A 24,971-nucleotide genomic window follows, 5' to 3' on the forward strand; every position below is an offset into this window, starting at 1 on the left:
ATCTTTCTCAAATTTCATATGTAGGCTTCCCTAGGACCCTCTTCGTGCATATTGCATTTTGAGACCGATCGGTGGACAAGATGGCCGACCGTTAAAGTTTATTACTGCTATTTCTCAAAAATTATTGAAGGGATTTTTCTCAAATTTCATATTTAGGTTCCCCTAGGGCCGTAGTTGTGCATATTTCAATTTTGGACTGATTGGTCAACAAGATGGCCGCAAGGCAGCCATCATGGATTTTGATAGTTTAAGTTTGTTACCACTATTTCTCAGAAAGTATTGAAAAGATCTCTCATAAATCCATACATAGGTTCCCTTTTGCCCCTAGTTGTGTATAATGATTTTTGGGACTGATCGGTCAACAAGATGGCAGACCGGCGGCCATCTTGGATTTAGATAATTAAAGTTTCTTACTGCTATTTCTCAGAAAGTACTGAAGGGACCTGTCTCAAATTTCATACTTAAGTTCCTCTAGGGCTTTACATATGTAGGTTGCCTTAGGACCCTTATTGTGCATATTGCATATTGGGAAAGACGGACAAGATGGCCGACTTGGAGCCATCTTGGATTTTGATAGCTAAAATTTGTTACCACTAATTCTCAGAAAGTACTGAAGGAATCTTTCTCAAAATTCTTAGGACCCTCTTCTTGCATATTGCGTTTTGGACCGATCGTTGGACAAGATGGCCGACCGGCGGCCATCTTGGATTTCGATAGTTAAAGTTTGTTACCGCTATTTCTCAGAAAGTACTGAAGGAATCTTTCTCAAATTTCATATGTAGGTTTCCCTAGGACCCTTGGTTTGCATATTTCATTATTGGAACCGATCGGTCAAAATGATTGCGGCTAGGCAGTCATCTTTGATTTTGATTGTTAAAGTTTATTACTGCTATTTCTCAAAAATTATTGATGGGATCTTTCTCAAATTTAATATGTAGGTTCCCTTAGGGCCGTAGTTGTACATATTTCATTTTTGGACTGATTGGTCAACCAGATGGCCGCCAGGCAGCCATCTTGGATTTTGATAATTAAAGTTTATTACCACTATTTCTCAGAAAGTACTGTAGGGATCTTTCTAAAATTTTATATGTAGGACCCTAGTTGTGCATATTGCGTTTTGGGACCTATGGGTGAACAAGATGGCCGACCGGCAGCCATCTTGGAATTTGATAGTTAAAGTTTGTGGTACCTAAGGGATCTTTCCCAAATTTTATGTAGGTTCCCCTAGGGCCTAGTTGTGCATATTGCAATTTAAGACTGATCGATCAACAAGATGGCCCATCGGCCACCATCTTGGATTTTGAAATTTGTTACCACTATTTCTCAGAAAGTATTGAAAAGATCTCTTATAAATCCATACATAGGTTCCCTTTTGCCCCTAGTTGTGTATAATGATTTTTGGGACTGATCAGTCAACAAGATGGCAGACCGGCGGCCATCTTGGATTTAGATAATTAAAGTTTGTTACTGCTATTTTTCAGAAAGCACTGAAGGGATCATTCTCATTTCACATGTAGGTTCCCCTAGGGCCCTAGTTGTGAATATTTCATTATTGGACTTATAGATCAACAAGATGGCCACCTGGCAGCAATCTTTGATTTTGAAAGTTAGAGTTGTTACCGCTATTTCTCAGAAAGTAGCAAATTCCATATGTAGGTTCCTCTTTGGCCCTTTTTGTGTATAGTACCTTTGTTACTGATCGGTCAATAAGATAGCCAACTGACGCCTTCTTGGATTTCAACGTTGTTTCTCAGAACTAAATGAAGCGACCTGTCTTAAATTTCATATGTTGTATGTTGCAAAAGTTTAAAAAGCAGGGAAAAGATCCCTCTTTCCATTGTCAGACAAAGATCATTCTTTGGTGGGCGCCAAGATCCCTCTGGGGTCTCTTGTTGCTGTACTGATTTTCTTATTTCACACCTAAATAGAGCACCCAGATTTTTGTGTTATGTCCCCATAACATATAAAATCTATTCAGGTTAATCCTTATAATTCAATTTACTACAGTTAATCTAGTCATAGTTTGAAATTCATTTTGGGACTTTTTTTCTATGAAATCATTACGCCATTGTCTCAGCCAATCAGAAGCGACGTTTCAAATGGTGATGCTGTTTTTTCCTTTATGGCTGACAGAGCAACTTTTTAAATCTAATAAAATTGAAATTATACCATATACAATAACATACACTAGAGAGTTATCAATATGGCTATATTTAATTCATCAACATCTTATCAGTAAATAAAACCTGAAATTAGGTCAATATAAAATAGTTTCAAATACACCTTGAATAAATTAAGAAAACTTACACACATCATATTTGTTTGTAAGGAAATAGGAAATGAAAAAATTCATTTATTGCATAAAAATCGCCAGAACTTATGAAATGAATGTGATACATGTATGTAACCTGATCTACATATATATACATTATGTAGTTACTTCCCTAGCCCCTTTCTTCGTGTTTAGAGTTACTTCCCCTTATTTTATTCTGCCAGTAAAGATACATCACAGTTAAAATGTATATAGCAATACTGCGGAAAGACGTACAGGATATTTAAGACAATGCAGAGGATGATAAACAATTCAAAGAGAAACAAGAGGCCCAGAGGGCCTGTAAATCGCTCACCTAGTTTGTAATGTCAAATTATGTTTCTGAATACAGGTTCATTGTTTCTTTCCTGAAGGAATTTGAATATTTACCTCTTATTTCCCTATTGGGCCCCGCTCCTTCCTATGCCCCCGGGGGGGGGTCAGAGCCAAAAATTATACAAGTTCTTTCCCCCTTCCCCCCAAGGATATTTGTGGCCGACAAATTTGGTTACAATCCATGCAGAACTCTAGGACAAGTAGCGTTTTATAAGATTTACCTCTATTTCCCCTATAGGGTCCATGTGTGCCAAATTTGGTAGAATTGCAGAACTGGACAAGTAAATTTATTTATAACATAAATTAAATAAATGTAAAAAATGTTCCCTATTGGGCGGTGCTCCAGTACCAAATAATTAAAACTGGGGGGTTAGAGCCAAAATTCATACAAGATAATGTTATACCCTCCCCCTAAGGATGTTTCAGGCAAATTTCTATAAAGCACACCAAAGGGACATTCATAAACGTTCTGTTCCCAGATCCCCTTTATACAGAGGTTTGCTGGTACAAATTTGTTTGTCAGAGCCAAAATGTCTTTTATACACAGTTCTTTTTCCCTCCCCTTTATAGCATGATTTGGCCACAGTAATGGTAAACCAATCCATGCAGAACTCTGTATGACAAAGCGTTTAAGGATTTATAATTTATAAAAAAAAAATTTATACAAGAGGGATGTTTCACTTTTGGTTACTTATTTATCATATATTCATTTAGCAATAAAAATCAGTTTATAATACACACATAGGGCCATATGGTAGATTTACTACCATATAACATCCAGATCTACCAGACTCGTACTTATACTATTTCATTGGATCCCCGCTGTCCTACTGACAGAGCCAAATCATAGGGAAGTAACTGTTCCCCTGGATCAGGATGTTTCCATGGGAAAATTTGTTACAATACCATGCAGAACTCTAGGTACAAGTAGCGATTTAAAGGACTTTTACCTCATATTACATTTATTGGGCATCGCCCCTCTCCTTACAACACTCACATACAGAGGCCATACATCATTCAGCCATTATCTGTTAAGACCCTTTAAGGAAGTTAATTCAAAATTTGGTTACAATCCATATATTTCTCTTCTCTCACATATTTAAATATTTAAAGGATTTCCTTACGGACGGACACGCAGTACTACAATGTAGTTTATTTCGTCTTTTAATTATTGTGCTTTAAAATACGCCATTTGTTAGTTTAAGTTCCTTCGGTCAACAAAAATATAGTCTGTCAAAATGTTCTGTATTTGATACTTTAATTATCATCTGTCCTTGCCGGTAGGTAATATTCCGTCTTTGCATACAATGTTATTATTACAGAAATGAGCTATCCTTGCGGGTAGGTATCAATTGTTACGTCATATTTTTGCGAGTGCAAATTCCCATATTTTTTCTCTCATCGAAACATATATGATTGAACGCTGATTAAAATCACGACGTCAAATCAATACCTACCCACCAAAAGTGCGTCATAACCCAACGTTGTAATATGCAAATTCGGAATTGATTATGATGTCATGCCGCATGCGAGCGTAACATCATTTTTTCATAGAAAAACGACATGAATTTCGCTCACAAAATATGATGTCACAACCGATACCTAAATATTTATAAGGAGATAACTCTGTAAAATTATACATAAACATTAAGTATAAATGTATTAAAAAATGTTCATCCAGGTCGGTGCTACAGCAGGTAACAAAAAAAACATAAACAGAGACATACAAAATTCTGAATTTAAACCGATATAATAAAATTTTAAAGGCATAATTTAATAAACAAAAATTATCAGCATACCTTAAATAAAATCCAACCTATACATCTTACAAGAAAAAACTATTTGAATCCATACCCATGTTTTCACTTAAGTACAAATTAATTTTGTAATCTTGTCAATTTTCAAACTTTGGAATTTGGTAGAAGTGTCCTTGGAACATTTTACTGTAATGGTGATCAAGAAAGGAAGAAAGAATACACATGTTGAGGCGTTACAATATATAATTTATAAACAAAAAGATGTTTCATTGTTAAATTATCATGCTACATATTAGCATAAAAAACATTTAAAATTTAATTTTGAAATGGAAATGGTAGAAATATCATAAATCCAGATCTATATCTGTGGGAATTAAACAGATTTATTGAATCACTCTGTCGTACTTATCAGGGAATGATAAATTAAGGGATTTTAAAATCTTATTTATAGGATTCTTGAATGGAAGGCACAGAAAATTATCAGTATAAGTAACATGTGTATTTTACTTTTCATATTGACAATCCTGCATCCTGATTGGTTACATATACTGACATATTTTGGACACTACATCATACGGCATTTAGCATTAGAACTATAGGAGTCCATAGATTACGTTCCAGCAACATTTCCTTCTCTCACAATATTAAACAGGTTTAAATATTTTTGACATGCAAAAATTTAAACGCCCCAAAAAGATGCTTTACTAGTTCCTTTTATTGACTTTACAATCTTTTTTTTTGAAGCAACCCTTCAAAATTTATCTGCAGCTATTTCTTAAAGTTTCTGTATATTGCAATTTTTTTTACATCATCTGTTTATTGCCGGTTAGGTATTCCACATTTGACATAACAGAATTTTAGTAACTTGCGGATACAATTGATGTCATATTTTGCAGGCCAAAAAAAATTATTTTCTCTGTTTACATATTCCCAACTACGCTCTTAAACACATTTTCACAATCAATACCTAACCCGCGAATTTTTTCAGATTTTTCTTCGTAAAAAAAAAATTCGAATTGAAAAGTCGGGATGTTCGATGTTCAGACTCCGTTCCGTAACATCCATACTTTTTAGTATAAAAAAAACATGAATTGCAGACCTACACGAAAATAATTTGTGGCCACAACCGATAACCCTAAACAGACATAACTTTTTTTGGCCTAAGCATTATACAGTTGTAAAACACTGTTTAAACCAATGGTACAGATTGAAACTCATTTATTTAACTTGACACCTGAGGAGTGGAGGAAGGCATTTTGCCTTATGGCGATTACAGTATAAGTATATCATTAAACTGATTTATTAACATAATTAAAGTTTTTGTTTTATCTACTGAACTTTTGAGCATGTAATTTTCAACCAAAGCCTATTTTTGATATTCAAGAATCAATCTGAAAGTATGTAAAATGAAAATTTTCTTGTATTAAAATCCTTTTTTTCTTCATATAGATTTTTGGAAATAGGATTTGTTATAAACGAAAATGGAATAACGTTAAAATATATTTTGTGCTCTTTTTGAGATATTGTCACCACCATCTGAAAATTACCTTAGTTTACAAAAAAATATTATTGGATTTTATGGGAACTTTAAAGAGTTTATCTTAAAAAGCTACCATACAGCAGACATACAAAATTCTGAATAAAACCGATATAATAAAATTTGAAAAACAAAACAAACAAAAAATTATCAGCATATTAAAAAAATCCTCCTATACATCTTACAATGAAAAAACTATTTGAATCCATATCCATGTTTTCACTTAAACAATTAATTTTGTAATCTTGCAATTTTCAAACTTTGGAATTTGGTAAAGTGTCCCTGGAACATTTAAAGATGGTGATCAAGAAAGGAAGAAAGAATATTTATTCTTGCAGGTTACAATACCTTGAAACAGTAATGCTTCATGTTAAATTATCCTGCTACATATGTAGCATAATTAAACATAAATTATAATTTTGAAATGAAAAGAAATATCAAAACTATCTATATCTGTGGGAATAATCAGATATATAAACTCTGTAACTTATCAGGGAACTGATAATTTAAAATTTTTAAATATTATTTATAGGATTCTTGAATGGAATGGCACAGAAAATTATTAGTATATAAACATGTGTATTATATCTCAAGTGAGAATCCTGCATTCTGATTGGTTGAGATATACATGATATTTTCACACTATCATACAGCAGTTAGCATTAGAACTATATAGGAGTCCGTATACGTTCCAAGCAACATCTTAGCAACAGGTGATCGTGTATTTTGACAGTGCAAAATATTAACCGCCCAAAAAAGATGCATACTAGTTCCTTTTATTGACACAATCTTTGTTTTTTGAAGCAACCCTTCAAAATTTATCTGCAGCTATTTCTTAATAGATTTATAGCCATTTTTTTTTATCTTTTATTCTTAAATACACATGACATAACATGAATTTTATGTAACTTGGGATACAATGCCGATGTCATATAAGGCCAAAAAAAATTATATGTTTGTTTAGGGTTTCCCGACCGACCCTAATTTTTTTCCCATTTTTCTTCGAAAAAAAAGAAAGAAAAGTCGGGATTTCGATGTCAGACTCCGGTTCCGACCATTATTTTAGACACTAAAAAAAAATAATCCTCCAGACCTACCGATCCTATTTTTTAGCCGATGTAACCCTAAACAGACATAATTTTTTTGGCCTAAGCATTATACAGTTGTAAAACACTGTTTAACCAATGGTACCGGGGCCATTTATTTAAAATTTACATCTGAAGAGGGAGGAACACTAATTATGGCGATTACAGTGTAATAGATATATCATTGTATACTACAGTTTATTAACCTAATAAATGTTCTTGTTTTATCTACTGAACTTTCTGGGCATGTCATTTTCAACCAAAGCCTATCTTTCGATATTCAAGAATCAATCTGATTAAAATACAGATCTTTATAACCAATTCAATAAAGGATCTGACAACATCCTATTAGGGGTCATGTTTGGATGACCTATATATCACGTGTACTTCATACATGTATGAAATGCATTTTCTACACCTTGCTACATCAATTGAAAACATCATTTCGTCTCAGTACACATACATTTAGCTTTCTTGTGCTCTTTGGGCAAGATGACTATATACACAAAAACTAATTCTAACAGCTTTTTCAAACAGTTTAGTTCCCAATCAAGATTCTAGAATTAGCAAGTTGATTGGCCATTTCCATAGGTCACCAGGACGTGACCCCTAATGAAGTGGTTTCAGATCCTCTTTTCAAATGTTAATATTAATCAGATTAATCAGATATTTCAAGAATGATCTGCATACATACATAATGTTCACCATTGAAATGAAAATTGAGAACATACAAATGTAAGAATCTGTTTTACAGATGCATGAGTGAAAATGGACACAAAACATGAAAACAAATTAAATGTGTAAATGTGAAGAGAGGACAGCTGTAAACGTCTCCTTGGTGAACCTCACAGTTAAATCACTAAATATCACACTTGTGTCATGTTTGGATCGGGGGTGAAGTTATTCACGATTGGTCGGTTTTGTTCCTGGACCACGCCAGCAGCTTTCGCTTGAATAACCTGAAATACAATGATTATATATATATATATATATACAAATAAAATATGATACATGTAAACACATTTAGATATACATGATGGTTTCTAGAATACCTGCAGACTTTAGTTTCAATCAAATATTTTATGAGCAAAAATAATGTATTTTTTTTTCTTGAAATATGGGATGCTACACTAAAAAAAACCAAGAGGCCCATGGGCCTTAACGGTTAACTGAGTTCAGATACAGAATGAAACAAAGACATATAAACACTATATATTGGCCCATCAGGCCCTTGAAGTTAGTCAGTGATTTTATAAATTTGACTTTTTAATCTATGAAGATTATTTGGTTCCATCAAATCTGTGAATTAAGAAGAAAGATTTTTGAAATATTATCCATTTTGACCCCTTTTGGCCCCGCCATTCTGGCCCCTTGGGGGTCGGCCAGGACCAATATGGATATGATGTTAAAATGTTACCTGAGGCTAATAATTCTAACCAAGTTTGACTAATTTCCTATGAAAACTAAGCAATTAATGAACTATAGTAAATTTGACCCCCTCCCCAGGGAAAAAATATGAGATCCCAGGGCCATGAAATTCACAATTTTTGTAAAGGGCTTTAAGACCTTCCAATCTATGAACAGTATCCAGTTCCATCAAATATGTGAATTCAGAAGACGATTTTTGAAATTTTAACAATTTTGACTCCTTTTGGCCCCGCCCCTCTGGTCCCTGGGGGTCGGACAGGACCAATATGGATATGGTGTTAAAATGCTATTTCAGGCTAATACATAATGTAATTCTAACCCAGGTTGACTAATTTCCTATGAAAAATAAGCAAATAATGTTCATAAATGTGGTTTTCCTATCTAAACTATAGTAAACTTAACCCCCTCCCAAAGCAGGAGGAAACCTGAGACACAAGGTTTATATAATTCAAAACTTTTGTAGAAGGCATTGAGACCTTTCTATCTATGAAGATTATTTGATTCTACCACATCTGTGAGTGGAGAAAAAGATTTTTGAAATTTTAGCCAATTTTACCCCTTTTGGCCCCTCCCACAGCCTCCTGGGGGGTGGGGGTCATATAATTCACAATTTTGATTGGTCTTATGCCTTAGAAGGTTTTCTGCAAAATTTCATTGAAATTGCTTTAGCGGCTTTGGTGAAGAAATCGAAAATCTAAATTGTTTACGAACACATGATGCACGACGGACAACGGGCGACGCACAACAACGGACAAAAGGCGAATAGAATAGGTCACTTGAGACTTCGTCTCAGGTGATCTAAAAATAAACTGAAGTCTTATTCGGAAGTAAGATGTGTATAAAATAATCTCCACTGAAAGTGACTATTAAACTTGGCTGAGCTCTTAAGGTATTTAACTTCCATACTAACTTTTAAGAAAATGGGTTTATAATTGTTACAATTATTGCACAGGGTATGGCAGAAAATGACGTTTTTAGTACATCAAAGGCCCATAACCTCACTACATAATGTCGGACAAAAGTGGCAATCGAACTTGGCCAAGCCCTTAAGGCTTTTGACCTTGTTACTAAGTTTGAGGAAAATCGGTTAATGTTTATCAGAGTTATTGCAGGGAAATGGCAGAAAATGACTTTTTTTTATTAAAGCAAAGGCCATTACTCTGCTAATTAAGATCTGCCAAAACTGGTGATCGAACTTGGCTGAGCCCTTAAAGCTTTTAACTTTGTTACCAAGTTTTAACAATATTAGTTTTAACATTTGATAGATATTACACAGAAACTGCAGAAACATGACATTTGTAGTAAGTTAAAGGGCCATAACTCTGATAAATAACATCCGCTGAAAGAGTTGATCGAACCTGGCCAGGCACTTAAGGCATTCAACCTTGTTACCAAGTTTGAAAAAGATTTGTAAATATTTATTACAGTTATTGTATGAAGTGGCAGAAACTGACTTTTTGTATTCAAACAAAGGGCCATACTCCGCTAAATAAGGTCCATTGAAAGTCGCTATTGAACTTGGCTGAGTCCTTAAGGCATTTAACCTTTTTACTAAGTTTGAAGAAAATCAGTTTACATTTGTTACACTTAATGCATGGAAATAGCAGAAAATGGCGTTTTTAGTTTTTCAAAGGGCCATAACTCCACTAAATAAGGTCCATCGGCAGTCGCAATCGAGCTTGTCAGAGCCCTTAAGGGAGTCCATACTTTTGAAAAAACCGCCCCATTTCATTATGACGCTTGTTATACCGGAAGTTTGCGGAGGATTGTTTTGAATTCCAGAATGGTTTCCGATACGCCACGACATCCCACTTGGATATTTTTCCAATAGGTGAAAATTTGTCTACATATATTATTGAATGTTTAAAAATCATTAAATAAATCAAATAAAAGCAGTGAAGTAAAAATTATATGCTATCTCTGAGGTTTTTGCGTTCCCTGTCGTAAATGGAAATGGATTTTCAAACAGCGGAAGTGCCTTCGTCGCTATAATGATAAGAGGGGACCCGGGCGGACCGAAAGAATTCCGGAATATTCTAAAAAAAATTGCATACGGATCACATTCCTTTAAACACAAAATTTGGAGGAAAATCAGAAAAATCATAAAAACAAACAGGACATAAAACCAGATATACAATCACAAAAACATATGAACTGATGTGGAATGTTTTTTCGCGGCATGATTTTTCAAAAAGAACAATCTTAGCAACCCAGAAGGGTTGTGAGTTACAAACTTCAAGCCTGTGTATCGAGGACCCATGTTTTTATATGATATTTTGAAAAATATATTATCGCTCACCTGGTTTTTTGGTTGATTTTTTACTGGCGAAAATATAAATTATCACAAGACTCTGTATCGCTCACCAATTAGACTCAGACAATTAAAAAATAAGCAAAATTGACTCCCAAAGTTTAATTTTGAATCACAACCATACAATGATGCTATTGATACCATACAAATATGCTATCCAATACATAGGTTCAGAGACAAAGTAATTTATATGAAAATAGTAGCCTAATTGACCTTTTGACCTCGCATCTATTGCCGTCTAAGGCCCCGGGGGTCAGCCCTATCATTTGTACAATTTCAAATCCCAAACCTATAAGGATGCTACCATTGCATTATAAGTGCTCTTCCATTCTTAGTTGCAGAGAAGAAGTCGTTTATATGGAAATAGCTAAATTGACCCCTTTTGACCCCACCCTTCAGGCCCCCGGGGGGTCAGCCCCATCATTTGCAAAATTTTTGAATCCAAACCCTATAAGGATGTAACCATTGCATTATGAGCGTAATCCCATGTTAAGTTGCAGAGAAAAAGTTATTTATATGGAAATTGACCACTTTTGACCCCAGCCCCTCAGGCCCCCGGGGGGTGTCAGCCCTATCATTTGCACAATTTTGAATTCCCCCACACTATAAGGATACTACCATTGTATTATGGGTGCTATACCATGCTTAGTTTCAGAGAAGAAGTCGTTTATATGGGAAATAGCCAAATTGGCCACTTTCGACCCCGCCCCTCAGGCCCCCTGGGGGTCAGCCCATCATTTGCACAATTTTGAATCCCCACCCTATAAAGATGCTACCATTGCATTATGGGTGCTTTATACCATGCTTAGTTTCAGAGAAGAAGTCGTTTATATGGAAATAGCCAAATTGGCCCCTTTTGACCCCGCCCCTCAGGCCCCCTGGGGGGTTCAGCCCCATCATTTGTACAATTTTTGAATCCCCATCCTATAAGGATGCTACCATTGCATTATGGGTGCTATACCATGCTTAGTTTCAGAGAAGAAGTCGTTTATATGGAAATAGCCAAATTGGCCCCTTTTGACCCCGCCCCTCAGGCCCCCTGGGGGTCAGCCCCATCATTTGTACAATTTTGAATCCCCATCCTATAAGGATGCTACCATTGCATTATGGGTGCTATCCCATGCTTGGTTTCAGAGATGAAGTCGTTTATATGGAAATAGCCAAATTGAACCCTTTTGACCCCGCCCCTCAGGCCCCTGGGGGGTCAGCCCCATCATTTGTACAATTTTGAATCCCCACCCTATAATGGATGCTACCATTGCATTATTGGTGCTATCCCATGCTTGGTTTCAGAGAAGAAGTCGTTTATATGGAAATAGCCAAATTGAACCCTTTTGACCCCGCCCCTCATGGCCCCCCCGGGGGTCAGCCACATCATTTGTACAATTTTGAATCCCACCCTATAAAGATACTACCATTGCATTATGAGTGCTATCTCATGCTTAGTTTCAGAGAAGAAGTCGTTTATATGGAAATAGCCAAATTGACCCCATTTGACCCCGCCCCTCAGGCCCCCGGGGGTCAGCCCCATCATTTGTACAATTTTGAATCCCCCCACCCTATAAGGATGCTACCATTGCATTATGGGTGCTATCCCCATGCTTGGTTTCAGAGAAGAAGTCGTTTATATGGAAATAGCCAAATTGACCCCATTTTGCTACCCCGCCCCTCAGGCCCCGGGGGGGTCAGCCACATCATTTGTACCATTTTTAATCCCTACCTATAACGATACTACCATTGCATTATGAGTGCTATCTCATGCTTAGTTCAGAGAAGAAGTCGTTTATATGGAAATAGCCCAAATTGACCCCATTTGACCCCGCCCCTCAGGCCCCCGGGGGGTCAGCCCCATCATTTGTACAATTTTGAATCCCCACCCTATAAGGATGCTACCATTGCATTATGGGTGCTATCCCCATGCTTAGTTTCAGAGAAGAAGTCGTTTATATGGAAATAGCCAAATGGACCCCATTTGACCCCGCCCCTCAGGCCCCCGGGGGGTCAGCCCCATACCATTTGTACAATTTTGAATCCCCACCCTATAAGGATGCTACCATTGCATTATGGGTGCTATCCCTTGCTTGGTTTCAGAGAAGAAGTCGTTTATATGGAAATAGCCAAATTGACCCCTTTTGGCCCCGCCCCTCAGGCCCCTGGGGGGTCAGCCCCATCATTTGTACAATTTTCAGTTAGTAGCCCATAAGGATGCTACCAGCCAAATTTTGTTGAAATCCGACCAGCGGTTATGGAGAAGAAGTCGATTGTTGACGGACGGACGGACGGACGGACGGACGACGGACGACGGACGACGGACGACGGACGACAGACGGACGGACGCCGGACGCCCGGTACGCCACGGTCCTTGGCATATGAGCTAAAAATACCTTGGTCCGTTTCGGACCAGGTGAGCTACCCTAATAACAGAAAACATAAATTACATGGAATTTTGTTCTATTTTCGGCCCCAAATTTGCATGGATGGTTATATTTCACGCTCTAATATCTCAAAAAGTGTTGCGAGAACACCCGCATTTTTCTTTACAGATTTGAAATCTTACATGAAAAATGCAATGAAATATAAGACCTTGTTAGAAAAATGACATGGATTTTCACAAAAAGTTTGGAGCTACCTTAAGGGCATTTAAGGCTTGTCACCAAGTTTGAAGAAAATCGGTTTACATTTGTTACAGGTATTGCACAGAAACAAAGTGTTACAGACAGAAGGACAGATAGACAAACCCAAATTAATATTCCCGTTTTGGAGAAAGCGAGGGATAATAAAAAAGAAAGAAAAACATACAAATGATTAATACCTACCTGCAAGAATAGATACTTCTGTAAAATGTTTAAAACTTTGTCAAAGGGAAAACTCACATCTCTAAGAAACTGTAGAAAAGCCTCGTAGTAGCCAGAGCACATCCAGGTTTCGTTATGGCTACCTTGTTCAAATCGATGAATCCTCTTCATCCCACTTCCAGACATCTAGTCAAGAACATAATCAAAATAATAAAGTACTCAAAGCTTAAGGCATGTGATGTTTTTTTATTCTTTTTGTTTGTTTGATTGGTTTTTATTTTCCATATACTGACTCAGAATTTTATGTTATGTGTTTTGAAGTTGGTTTTGTGTGAGGGAGGGTGTGTGTGTGTGTGTAATAGAAATGTAAACTATATTTGTTTCTTATGTACCATATGCATGTATTATAAATAGGTTGTATGCAAAAAAAAATGGAAAAAAGGAGGTATACGATGAAATATAATTAGTCAAGAACATATAAAGGACAAACCAATTTTGTTTAATTTCAAAAACTGGAAAAATAAAACTGAAGTTATTTCAAAATTACTGTAAATGTGCACTTATGTGAGGGGAAACTTTCGCTAATAACACAAGGTCTTTTGAAATAGTGTTTCAGACTAAATGCATAGCAATAATCAATGCAAAGATTTGACCTGTCCTAATACCATAACAGACAATTTCCTCCATATCATACCATTTAGCACATTTGGTGTGTACATGTTTGTTAGGTTCATGAAGTGAAGATGTGAAAGTTGATCTGGAAACTTGTACCCCACTTCTGTTCTAACTATGTTCCACATAAACAAATTAAATGATTTTGACAGAACAGTAGAGACGCCACTACAAAGAATAGAAGAAAGAAATAACACCAAGGTCTTTTCAGTGATCTTAAGTTGCCGTAATCAATGAATGTCTATTTTCCCAAAACTCCCCCAAATCATAACTTGACACAATAGTTTCGATTCACACCAACAAGTATAGTGGAGAAGCAGTGTGAATTTGTACAAATAAATGAAAGGACCCATTCCAGAACCTGACCAGGGAAGAAACAAGATGCTGAGAGAAGAGAAAGATCTTTAATGCGCAAAATCTTAGTGCAAATTACTTCCATCAACGCCCCCAAGATACCCAGTTAGCCATCAGAAGCTCATAAATATTAAATACCCCCATTCAATCCATTTAAATCAAAAATTGATGCTTTTATGTATGTATTATCTGTATACACATATGCAAAAATACCTTCGCTGTCAATATGGGCTATTCGCAATATGTTTCACTTGTCCATATACACAAAAATCTGCATGAATGGCTAGAATCAGAAAAAATCCAATCCAAACCCATAAAAAAATTTAGTTGGGTTGATAAGATGACACCCATGCCTTCACTTATTAAGATTTTTGTAGAGAAAACATACTAACTTGATTCAAAGCTTTAGAAACGCCCAAAGACATTTCTTATAGAAGTTTAAGTTCGAGCAGCACCTTTACATGCCAAGGTGATAACATTAAATTAAGTCTACCATTTTTGAATGAAAATAATCTGATGGGAAGGCCAACTGCCGCCCTAATTTTAGAAAGAGCAAACGCCAATCAAGAAAACAGCCGATAGAATTGGGCACATGAATCTTTGTACTATTAAGTTCAACAAGTTAAATAATCAATTTCGGTGAACCATTTTCACAAAACACGTTTGATCCAATACAAGCTCGTCTTACTGATTTGTCACGCAAAAAATATAGTTGTATACAAATGTACGCATACAAAATACCATATGTTTTACTTTGTTATTCTAGTAAATGTAAACAATATCTCGTGTACTGCCTTCTTAATTTATTTTCTTCAAAAGTATCAGAACAGGATTATCATACAGATCAAATGTACTAAAAAAAAAAAAAACATTGGACAAATACATTTGAGCATGCACAATTATCAAGAGTATCAGAAATTCATCATTTGAGATCTGGAGGATTTTTAAATTGAACCCTTTCTTTCAAGACTTGAAGGAAATGAGATAAATATTGGGTTATTGAAAACAAGAGTTTACCTGATGTAGTTTTGTCATCATTTTGGGCGGAATGAGATCATCAGCTTGTCCAGATATAAATAAAGTTGGCAGGGATATTTTTTTTATTCTTTCAATTGATGGATACTGCAGATAGAAAATATACATGTACAGGTATACAGCAAAACTTCCCTCTACAACTGTACAGTAAACAAGAGGCCCAGAGGGCCTGTATCGCTCACCTGGTTTGTAATGTCAAGTAATGTTCTGAATACAAGTTCATTGTTTCTTTTCTGAAGGAATTTGAATATTTACCTCTTATTTCCCTATTGGGCCCCGCCCCTCCTGCCCCCGGGGGATCAGAGCCAAAATTTATACAAGTTTTGTTCCCCTTCCCCCAGGGATATTTGTGGCCAAATTTGGTTACAATCCATGCAGAACTCTAGGACAAGTAGCGATTTATAGGATTTACCTCTATTTCCCCTATTGGGCCCCGCCCCTCCTGCCCCCGGGGGGGTCAGAGCCAAAATGTTATACAAGTTCTTTCCCCCTTCCCCCAAAGGATGTTTGTGGCCAATTTTGGTTACAATCCATGGAGAACTCTAGGACAAGTAGCAATTTATAGGATTTACCTCTATTTCCCCTATTGGGCCCCGTCCCTCCTGCCCCAGGGGGGTCAGAGCCAGCAAAATTTATACAAGTTCTGTTCCCCTTCCCTCAAGGATGTTTGTGGCCAAATTTGGTTACAATCCATGCAGAACACTAGGACAAGTAGCGATTTTATAGGATTTACCTCTATTTCCCCTATTGGGCCCCGCCCCTCCTGCCCCCGGGGGGTCAGAGCCAACATTTCTACAAGTTCTGTTCCCCCTTCCCCCAAGGATGTTTGTGGCCAAATTTGGTTACAATCCATGGAGAACTCTAGGACAAGTAGCGATTTATAGGATTTACCTCTATTTCCCCTATTGGGCCCCGCCCCTCCTGCCCCAGGGGGGTCAGAGCCAAAATTTATACAAGTTCTGTTCCCCTTCCCCCAAGGATGTTTGTGGCCAAATTTGGTTACAATCCATGCAGAACTCTAGGACAAGTAGCGATTTATAGGATTTACCTCTATTTCCCCTATAGGGCCCCCGCCCCTCATGCCCCCGGGGGTCAGAGCCTAACTTTATACAAGTTCTGTTCCCCTACCCCCAAGGATGTTTGTGGCCAAATTTGGTTACAATCCATGCAGAACTCTAGGACAAGTAGCGATTTATAGGATTTACCTCTATTTCCCCTATTGGGCCCCGCCCCTCCTGCCCCCGGGGGGTCAGAGCCAAAATTTATACAAGTTCTGTTCCCCTACCCCCAAGGACGTTTGTGGCCAAATTTGGTTACAATCCATGCAGAACTCTAGGACAAGTAGCGTTTATAGGATTTACCTCTATTTCCCCTATTGGGCCCCGCCCCTCCTGCCCCCGGGGGGTCAGAACCAAACTTTATACAAATTCTGTTCCCCTTCCCCCAAGGATGTTTGTGGCCAAATTTGGTTACAATCCATGCAGAACTCTAGGACAAGTAGCGATTTATAGGATTTACCTCTATTTCCTCTATTGGGCCCCGCCCCTCCTGCCCCCGGGGGGTCAGAGCCAAAATTTATACAAGTTCTGTTCCCCTTCCCCCAAGGATGTTTCTGGCCAAATTTGGTTACAATCCATGCAGAACTCTAGGACAAGTAGCGATTTATAGGATTTACCTCTATTTCCCCTATTGGGCCCCGCCCCTCCTGCCCCCGGGGGGGTCAGAACCAAACTTTATACAAGTTCTGTTCCCCTTCCCCCAAGGATGTTTGTGGCCAAATTTGGTTACAATCCATGCAGAACTCTAGGACAAGTAGCGATTTATAGGATTTACCTCTATTTCCCCTATTGGGCCCCGCCCCTCCTGCTCCCGGGGGGTCAGAGCCAAACTTTATACAAGTTCTGTTCCCCTTCCCCCAAGGATGTTTGTGGCCAAATTTGGTTACAATCCATGCAGAACTCTATGACTAGTAGCGATTTAAAGGAAATGTTGACGGAGGGACGACGGACGGACGACGGACGATGGACGGACGGACGATGGACGGACGACGGACGCCGCGCCATGACATAAGCTCACCGGCCCTTCGGGCCAGGTGAGCTAAAAAATGAGTACAATAATTCATTATTGATAGTTATTTTCATTTCCGTCAATGTTATTATTAGAGGATCTTACTTGAGTGGCTGAGTCAGTGATATGAAATTTATCAAACAAGTTTAATAATTTGATATGCAACAAGCCTTATACATTTAGTTTTGATTTGCTCTTTGGAAATTATGGCTACATGCAGGAAAACAGTCCAACAGCTTTTTCAAGCAGTTTCATCCCCAGTCAAGTATATATCTGGAAGCAGCAATTTGATTGGCCATTTCCAAAGGTCATCTTGATGTGAGGTGACCCCTAATGGGATGATGTCATATCCTCTTATCAAACCTAGTGATAATAAGGATCTGTTTTTTAATCAGATTGATATTATTCTATGTATGCAGATGATATATCAAGTAAAGTTATACTTACTTTATGTTTAAACAATAATTCTGGCACAAGATCCATTAATTTGATTTTAAATATAGTCCGTCCTATGTCAGGTAGACTAGTAAAAGTGTTCTCTATCACTAAGGCTGCTATATGTTGTGCATAGAATGGTTGCGATGCCAGCCACACGGCTACAGCCCCACCTAGGGAGCGCCCAAACACCACAATTTTGTCCCTGTTTATATCGTTCCTGCCCAAAAGAAAGTTGATGGCTGCCTCAGCATCTCTGTACAGACCTGTAAGACAAATGCAGGGTTTTTATTTTTAGTAGAATTTTTTATACAGGGATTTTAAGAAATGCCCCATTTGGTGGCCATTTTGAAATTATGTATCTTTTTTCGCTTTGAGTAGAGCCACAGTTTTACCATTTTTTACTGAAATTGTTTTTACTTAAATCATCACTGCACCAGCAGTTTCAACTGTATCATGCTATTTTTTACTGTAAATCTTTAAGTAGGTTTGTGGTCATTAAAATATTGAGCATTAATGTGTGAAATGATATACTTTTGTCACTTTAGTTTTTACATTTAATGGTGATTTGAGCACTTTTAGTTTTTTTTTCTAAAATATTGAAAAATAACAAATATTCAAATGGGGCAAATTTCTGCCTGATGTAGAAAGAACATTAACCCTTTCCCTATTGACATGCAAAATATTAACAAAAGTTTAATATCAGAACTTTTCTTTAAAGGGTTAAATTTGGCAAAAATTGCTTAAAATGATTCATTTTTTTAGCACAAAATTAAAGGGTAGGGGTAGCACTTATTGTTATTCTGAAAAAATTATATTTGTCATATTACCGGTAATCAAAACTGGTATATTTTTAAAGAAGACCACTGGGAATTAAATTCTACAAACATTCATACATATCATCACACAGCTCATTTGGAAATCATGGCTTTAATCTCTTGTGTATATGGTCAAAACGGCAAAATTAAAATTAAATCCAATATTTTGTCAACTAGGTATTTTTGAGTGACAATAGCTCAATACCAGCACGCGGACATATGTTTTTTCTTTCATTTTCTTTTATGGTATGAACTCCTATTTCCAAAAATCTGTATGTGAAAAAAAGTTAAAACAGGAAAATGTTGACTTCTCAGAGGAGAAACTCCTTAATCGTGTCATCATGTTACAAAAAAATTGCTTAAGATTTGTGGCAGTTATTGTACAGAAACAAAGTGTTAGACAGACGGACGGACGGACGGACAGACGGACCAAAATTACTATCCTCCATTTCCATGAAAGCAGGGGACAATATAAATGATATAAATACAAAAGCATCATAATGTTATGTTTGTGTGATGCATCTGCATCCAGAAGGTTCATACAGATATTCCATCTTTGCATATAACAGAGTTGGCTCCCTTGCGGGTAGGTATCGATTGTTACGTCATTATTTTGTGAGCGCAATTCACGTCATTTTCTCCGAAACGTATGACGTTACGCTCGCAAACACATGACGTCATAATAAATACTTACCCGCAAGTGCAGATAACTCTGTAATGTGCAAATTCAGAAGAGCAATACAGTACTACTTCCCTCCCCTCCATCCACCTAAACCCGTGTAGAGGGAGATTTTGAATCTTACCTGTTTCTGATGGGGAACCCTCACTTTTACCATAGCCTCGATACTCTACCAGTAGAACATTCACACCACACGAGGTAAAAAATCCATGGCTGTTTATAAGCCTACAAAGTATACATATTAGGAGCTTATTGAATGTTAGAAAATAATTCATATATTAGGCCAAACAAAAAAATATGTCTTTTTAGGGTTACATTGGCAAAAAATATAAGGTCGGTAAGTCGTGAGGATTTTTTTTTTTTTCAAAGTATCTTTCACTCTAAAATAATGGCCGGAACTGGAGTCTGAGAAAAAAATTCCGACTTTTGATTTTTTGTTTTTTGTAGAAAAGCGGAAAAAAATAAGGGTGGGGGGTAAACAGTTAGGGTCAGTAGGGTAACCCTAAACAGACACATTAATTTTTTTGGACTTATATGAATATGTAGTTTATTTTTATCATGATTGGCTTTTAACCAACAGATTTACAAACTACATTTATTGATTAATACGATTCCAAGTGTTGATTTTACTTCCAAAATCAGTTCTTTCATCATATTAATCCAATAATATTAAATGCTTGACATTGAGAAGCTTTTGATAGGCAGTTAGACACAACGTAATGATCAAATATGTCTCATTGTGCTTTACCGCCACTAACAATATGTTTAAACAGCATATCATATTTCACAGATTTTAGGCCAGCCAGACTTAAAATTATCTCCCATTGCACAAGGTTTTATGAGTAATGGTAATTAACAAAGTTCCCATTGCACAAGGTTTTATGAGTAACGGTAATTAACAAAGTGTTCCAATATGTTCTAATATTTTCACAATATGTGTATATACAATAATTACGGACATGTCTGGACAATCGAATCCCTAGCAGGCTCATGATATCGGCCCTGTTAGACTCACCAAAATTTTGATAACCCACTACCTCTTTACAGCTGTAGTCAACATTCCAGCCTTGAAAATTCCTGATTAAATTGTGGATATACACAGGCAATTATTTTTTCATGTGAAATTTGTGTTGTTTTTTTCATGTGAAATTCATGTGAAGAGATATTACCTGTGTATTTGTCATTTAATTATATAAAGTTTACAAAGTTTTTGCTTCCTACCTGTGGCCTATATTTCCTGCATTGCCATGAAAGTATACCACAGTAGGAGCATTGGCATGTGTGTGTTTGATTAAGACAACATTGATGCGGACATTGTCAGATGTACGAATGAAGTGATTTTCGTATGGAAGGTTGACAGTATTAGGGAGCTGGACAAATAGTCGGGACTGCGGGGGTTGGTCCGGGTAGTATAACAGCATGTCCTGAGCATTGTAAAACAGACCTGAAGCAGAAAAAAAGTTTATAGTATAATATACAATACCAGTATACGAATATAAATCTTGTAGACTTTTCATTGTAGGTATACCGTATATAATATTATATTCATTCTTTGCATATTATAAAGTTACTTCCCTTTTGGGTAGGTATCAATTTTGTGACGTCTTTATTTTGGGTGCTTCAGTCACATTTGTTTTCACTTTTCACTTTTATTGAGATCTGCTAATCACTGAATCTGCTGCCATCACATTTTTATACTCAAATCACTTGTAGGGAATGAATATAACTAACAATAAAGTAAATATCTTATATCAATTAAAGCGTATTTACGAAATTATAAGACATATGGATTAAGGTCCCAGATTAAGATTAGCAACATATGACAGTTTTTCTATATTTTCAAATTTTCCTGCTATTTTACCTTTTACGTTTACCTTCTCACACTGCATAAAAGCATTCAAATTCAAAATCTGCCATTTATCTGCCTACATATACCAGCCAGGTAGCTACACAGTTTGGAAACAGTTTTATCAGGTTGGGGAAAAACACTAACTTACGTATAATATCCCAATTAGCGTACCTAGTTTATTATATTACGTCAACTGGCGTATTAAATTACACCCAAATTGGCGTATACATGCATGTAAATTTTATACATCAATCTTTTACCGAGTTACATGTACATATGCATCATTGCATGTATAAACTGTTAGCATGAAAGTAAAATGAATGTTTTAACAAATATGTTAAAAAAATTATCAGTAATATGGAACATAAATTGAGTATTTATAAATATACATCTGCCTATATACTATATATATATAACTACAATATGGCTTTACACTATTCAGTACTGTAGCAGGGTTGGACTGCCCCGGTTGGCTCAGCAGAAGAGCATTCGGCTAGTGTTGAGAGGTCTGGGTTCAAATCCCGGTCTGTCCACAATCTGATTAAAATACAGATCCTTAAACCACTCCGTTCAATAGAGGATCTGACAAACATCCCATAAGGGGTCATGTTCGGATGACCTTTTTACCATGTATACTTCAGATCAAATGCATTTTCTATACACATTGCTTTGTCAATTGATAACTCCATTTCATCCCAGTATACATATACATTTAATGTTGTGCTAGTTTGGGCGAGATGACTATATACCGAAAATAATTTCTGACAGCTTTTTTAAACTATTTCATCCGCAGTCAAGATTCTGTTAGCAGCAATATGATTGGTCATTTCCAAAGGTCACCGGAACGTGACCCCTGATGGGATGTTGTCAGATCCTCTTATCAATCGAGTGAAAATAAGGATCCGTATTTTAATCAGATGGAGTGTGTCCGCTATGTAGCGGGAATGGACTTGGTCGATCATGGTGACCAGGTAGCTCAGTCGTTAGAGCACTCGGCTAGTGTTCTGAGGATCCCGGGTTCAAATCACGGTCTGGCTGCTACATTTTCTCCTCTCCTGTTAGAGAATTGGCGCCCAGCTAAATAACCTACGGTTTGGTATTTGGAAGGGTCTCGTGTGTCTTTTGAGGGCGAAGACTTCGAGAGAGGATGGAGGAGTGTAGCGGGATTGGACTGGGTCGATCATCGGTGACCAGGTAGCTCAGTTGGTAGAGCACTCAGCTAGTGTTCTGAGGGTCCCGCGTTCGAATCCCGGTCTGGCCGCTACATTTTCTCCTCTCCTGTTAGAGAATTGGCGCCTAACTGAAAAACCCACGGTGATGGTGTTTGGAAGGGTCTCGTATGTCTTCGAGGGCGAAGACTTCGAGAGAGGAGGGAGGAGTGTAGCGGGAATGGACTGGGTCGATCATCGATGACCAGGTAGCTCAGTCGGTAGAGCACTCGGCTAGTGTTCGGAGGGTCCCAGGTTCGAATCCCGGTCTTGCCGCTACAATTTCCCTCTCCTGTTACAGCTACATTTTCTCCTAGCTCTCCTTACAAAATTGGCACCCAATTAAAAATACCCTACATTGGTGATATTCAGGTTTTGTATCTCTTCGAGGGGTAAGACTTTAAAAAAGGAAGGAGGAATGTAGCAGGATTGAACTAGGTCAATCATCGGTGACCAGGTAGCTCAACGGTAGAGTATTCTGCTAGTGTGCAGCGGTCAACAGTTCGAATCCCGGTTTATTTGTTACATTTTTTCCTCTCTTGTTTCAGTAGGTCTACTTTACGGCATATATTTTGACAGTTTACGGCATATATTATTGACAGAACGTCAAATTTCTTCTGCTTCTCTCGATATCACCAAACCATCTTGCCTAAGAAGATTACTTCACAGGGCCATGTATAGTTTCTATATGAAAAAATAGCCAGAAATACATATAACGTGTTATTTTATATGTATTTCTGGCTATTTTTTTCATATAGAAACTATACATGGCCCTGTGATTACTTGAAGGGTGATATGATTAATCGATCATCTCGTCATGGTTTAAATGGTTATTGGCTGCTTAAAAACTATCAATGCCTACCTACGAGGGCGAAGATAAGTAGAAGAAATGTCACCACTCCTCCTGTCATCCAGAATGCTAATAACAAAATCAAAACTGCTGTAGTACACAACTTCCAAAATCGCATAACAACAGCGAAAACGAGTCGAGTCACCAACTCGATTGTCCGAAAACCTTTCCCCATCTTTGCTGGGTTGGTATTTAATTCAGTCTCAGCGTTTTTGCTTACTGAACCAATATCTACATTTTGTTGCATATCAGCGTGTTATATTTGTGAATTAGCTCTCCGTCTTTTCTGTTTTCGCTTTGTCACCACTTTGAAACGTGTCTCTGTCGGTTTCTGACGTCCATGTTTGTTTGGCGAGTGAGGTCATAGGTCAATTTGCAGGGAGACGTCATTATTCAAATGTATTATGTACTTAAAAATTACACTACAGCTACATATAACTGAATATCATAGACTTGTTAATATATATATAAATTAAATAATAGTTATTTGGCCGTCTTATGTAAATATACTCTTTAAATTGCGTTAAAACTTAAATTTTAAACTAATAACACGGACATCTCGTACAAGTTGTCGCCTTTGAATCACTCTTCACAACCGAAAAATAATATTTAAAACCGCGGCAAATTTAAATTCAACGAAATTATTAAATAGGGGCACTAGACCAGTATTTTTGACGCAAAGTTAATATAAAAAAATATAACTGTCTTTATTGTCTCCAGAGATGAAGATTACAAACGCATAAATAATAAACATAGTATGCAAATTATTACAGAACATTTGTCATTTAAATGATATTTCTTTTATTTTATTCAAAACAGATTTTTTTAAGTTCCATATTTAAGTTTACATGTTTATTAAAATAGAAACTGTGCTTCACATTAGAATTAAATCACAATATTTTTCCTATATATGTTTTACTCAATGATCTGTAAAAAAATGTCTCAGACAAGTAGATAAAAAATGACAAAAAAGTTATTTACAGTTTGTTAAAAAAAAATAAAAAATGAAAAAAAATAAATAAAAAGACTAGGTTAAATCATCTGTTCTGTTGCCTCCAGTTTATAATGACATAGTCCAGGGGCATAACCGGCCCAATCTACATCTGGATCAAAACCTTCCTCATGGACAGAACACAGCAAGTCTATGGCAAGCCAAGTTACTTTTTATTCTTTTATTCCGATATCGGAATTGAATTTCCGATATCAGAAATTCATTTAGAACAAAAATTCTTGATATCAGAAATTCTATATTCCGATATTGGAAATTCTAATTCCGATATCGAAAATTCCAATTCTTCCGATATCGGGAATTAGAAAACAATTTCCGATATGGGAAATTCAATTTCCGATATCGGAAATTCTCTCTACTCATTATTTGCATTGCAGATTATACTTCATTTCCGATATCGGAAATTGAATTCTCGATATCGGAAATTGAAATACC

The 24,971-nt window shown here is 36.8% G+C and overlaps 1 protein-coding gene across 2 annotated transcripts; it reads right to left on the reverse strand.

Annotated features, from left to right (window-relative positions):
- Window positions 1–7,204: 7,204 nt before the first annotated feature.
- On the reverse strand, window positions 7,205–23,877 carry LOC138313456 (protein ABHD13-like). Of its 2 annotated transcripts, none has more exons than XM_069253883.1 (7): window positions 23,540–23,877; window positions 20,842–21,064; window positions 19,745–19,845; window positions 18,136–18,389; window positions 15,604–15,708; window positions 13,639–13,746; window positions 7,205–7,985 (listed from the first exon to the last, which is right to left on the reverse strand). In XM_069253883.1, exons 1-7 carry the CDS (start codon window positions 23,772–23,774, stop codon window positions 7,893–7,895), a joined length of 1,119 nt encoding a protein of 372 aa, XP_069109984.1. In that variant the 5' UTR covers window positions 23,775–23,877; the 3' UTR covers window positions 7,205–7,892. The 2 variants fall into 2 exon arrangements, with proteins under 2 accessions (XP_069109984.1, XP_069109983.1); XM_069253882.1 differs by having other exon boundaries at window positions 13,582–13,746.
- Between the last annotated feature and the right edge of the window lie 1,094 nt (window positions 23,878–24,971).

Source organism: Argopecten irradians, unplaced genomic scaffold (genome assembly GCF_041381155.1).
Source record: "Argopecten irradians isolate NY unplaced genomic scaffold, Ai_NY scaffold_0688, whole genome shotgun sequence".
Classification (NCBI taxonomy): Eukaryota; Metazoa; Mollusca; class Bivalvia; order Pectinida; family Pectinidae; genus Argopecten; species Argopecten irradians.

What these genes read in the sequence shown, in the direction of transcription:
- LOC138313456 (XM_069253882.1), bottom strand. Translation starts at nt 23,774, where the DNA reads ATGCAACAAAATGTAGATATTGGTTCAGTAAGCAAAAACGCTGAGACT. An exon ending in GCAGGAAATATAGGCCACAG is followed by an intron (nt 19,846 to 20,841) that starts GTAGGAAGCAAA and finishes TATACTTTGTAG; the next exon opens with GCTTATAAACAGCCATGGAT. An exon ending in AGAAGTATCTATTCTTGCAG is followed by an intron (nt 7,986 to 13,581) that starts GTAGGTATTAAT and finishes ATTGTATTTCAG; the next exon opens with GTTATTCAAGCGAAAGCTGC.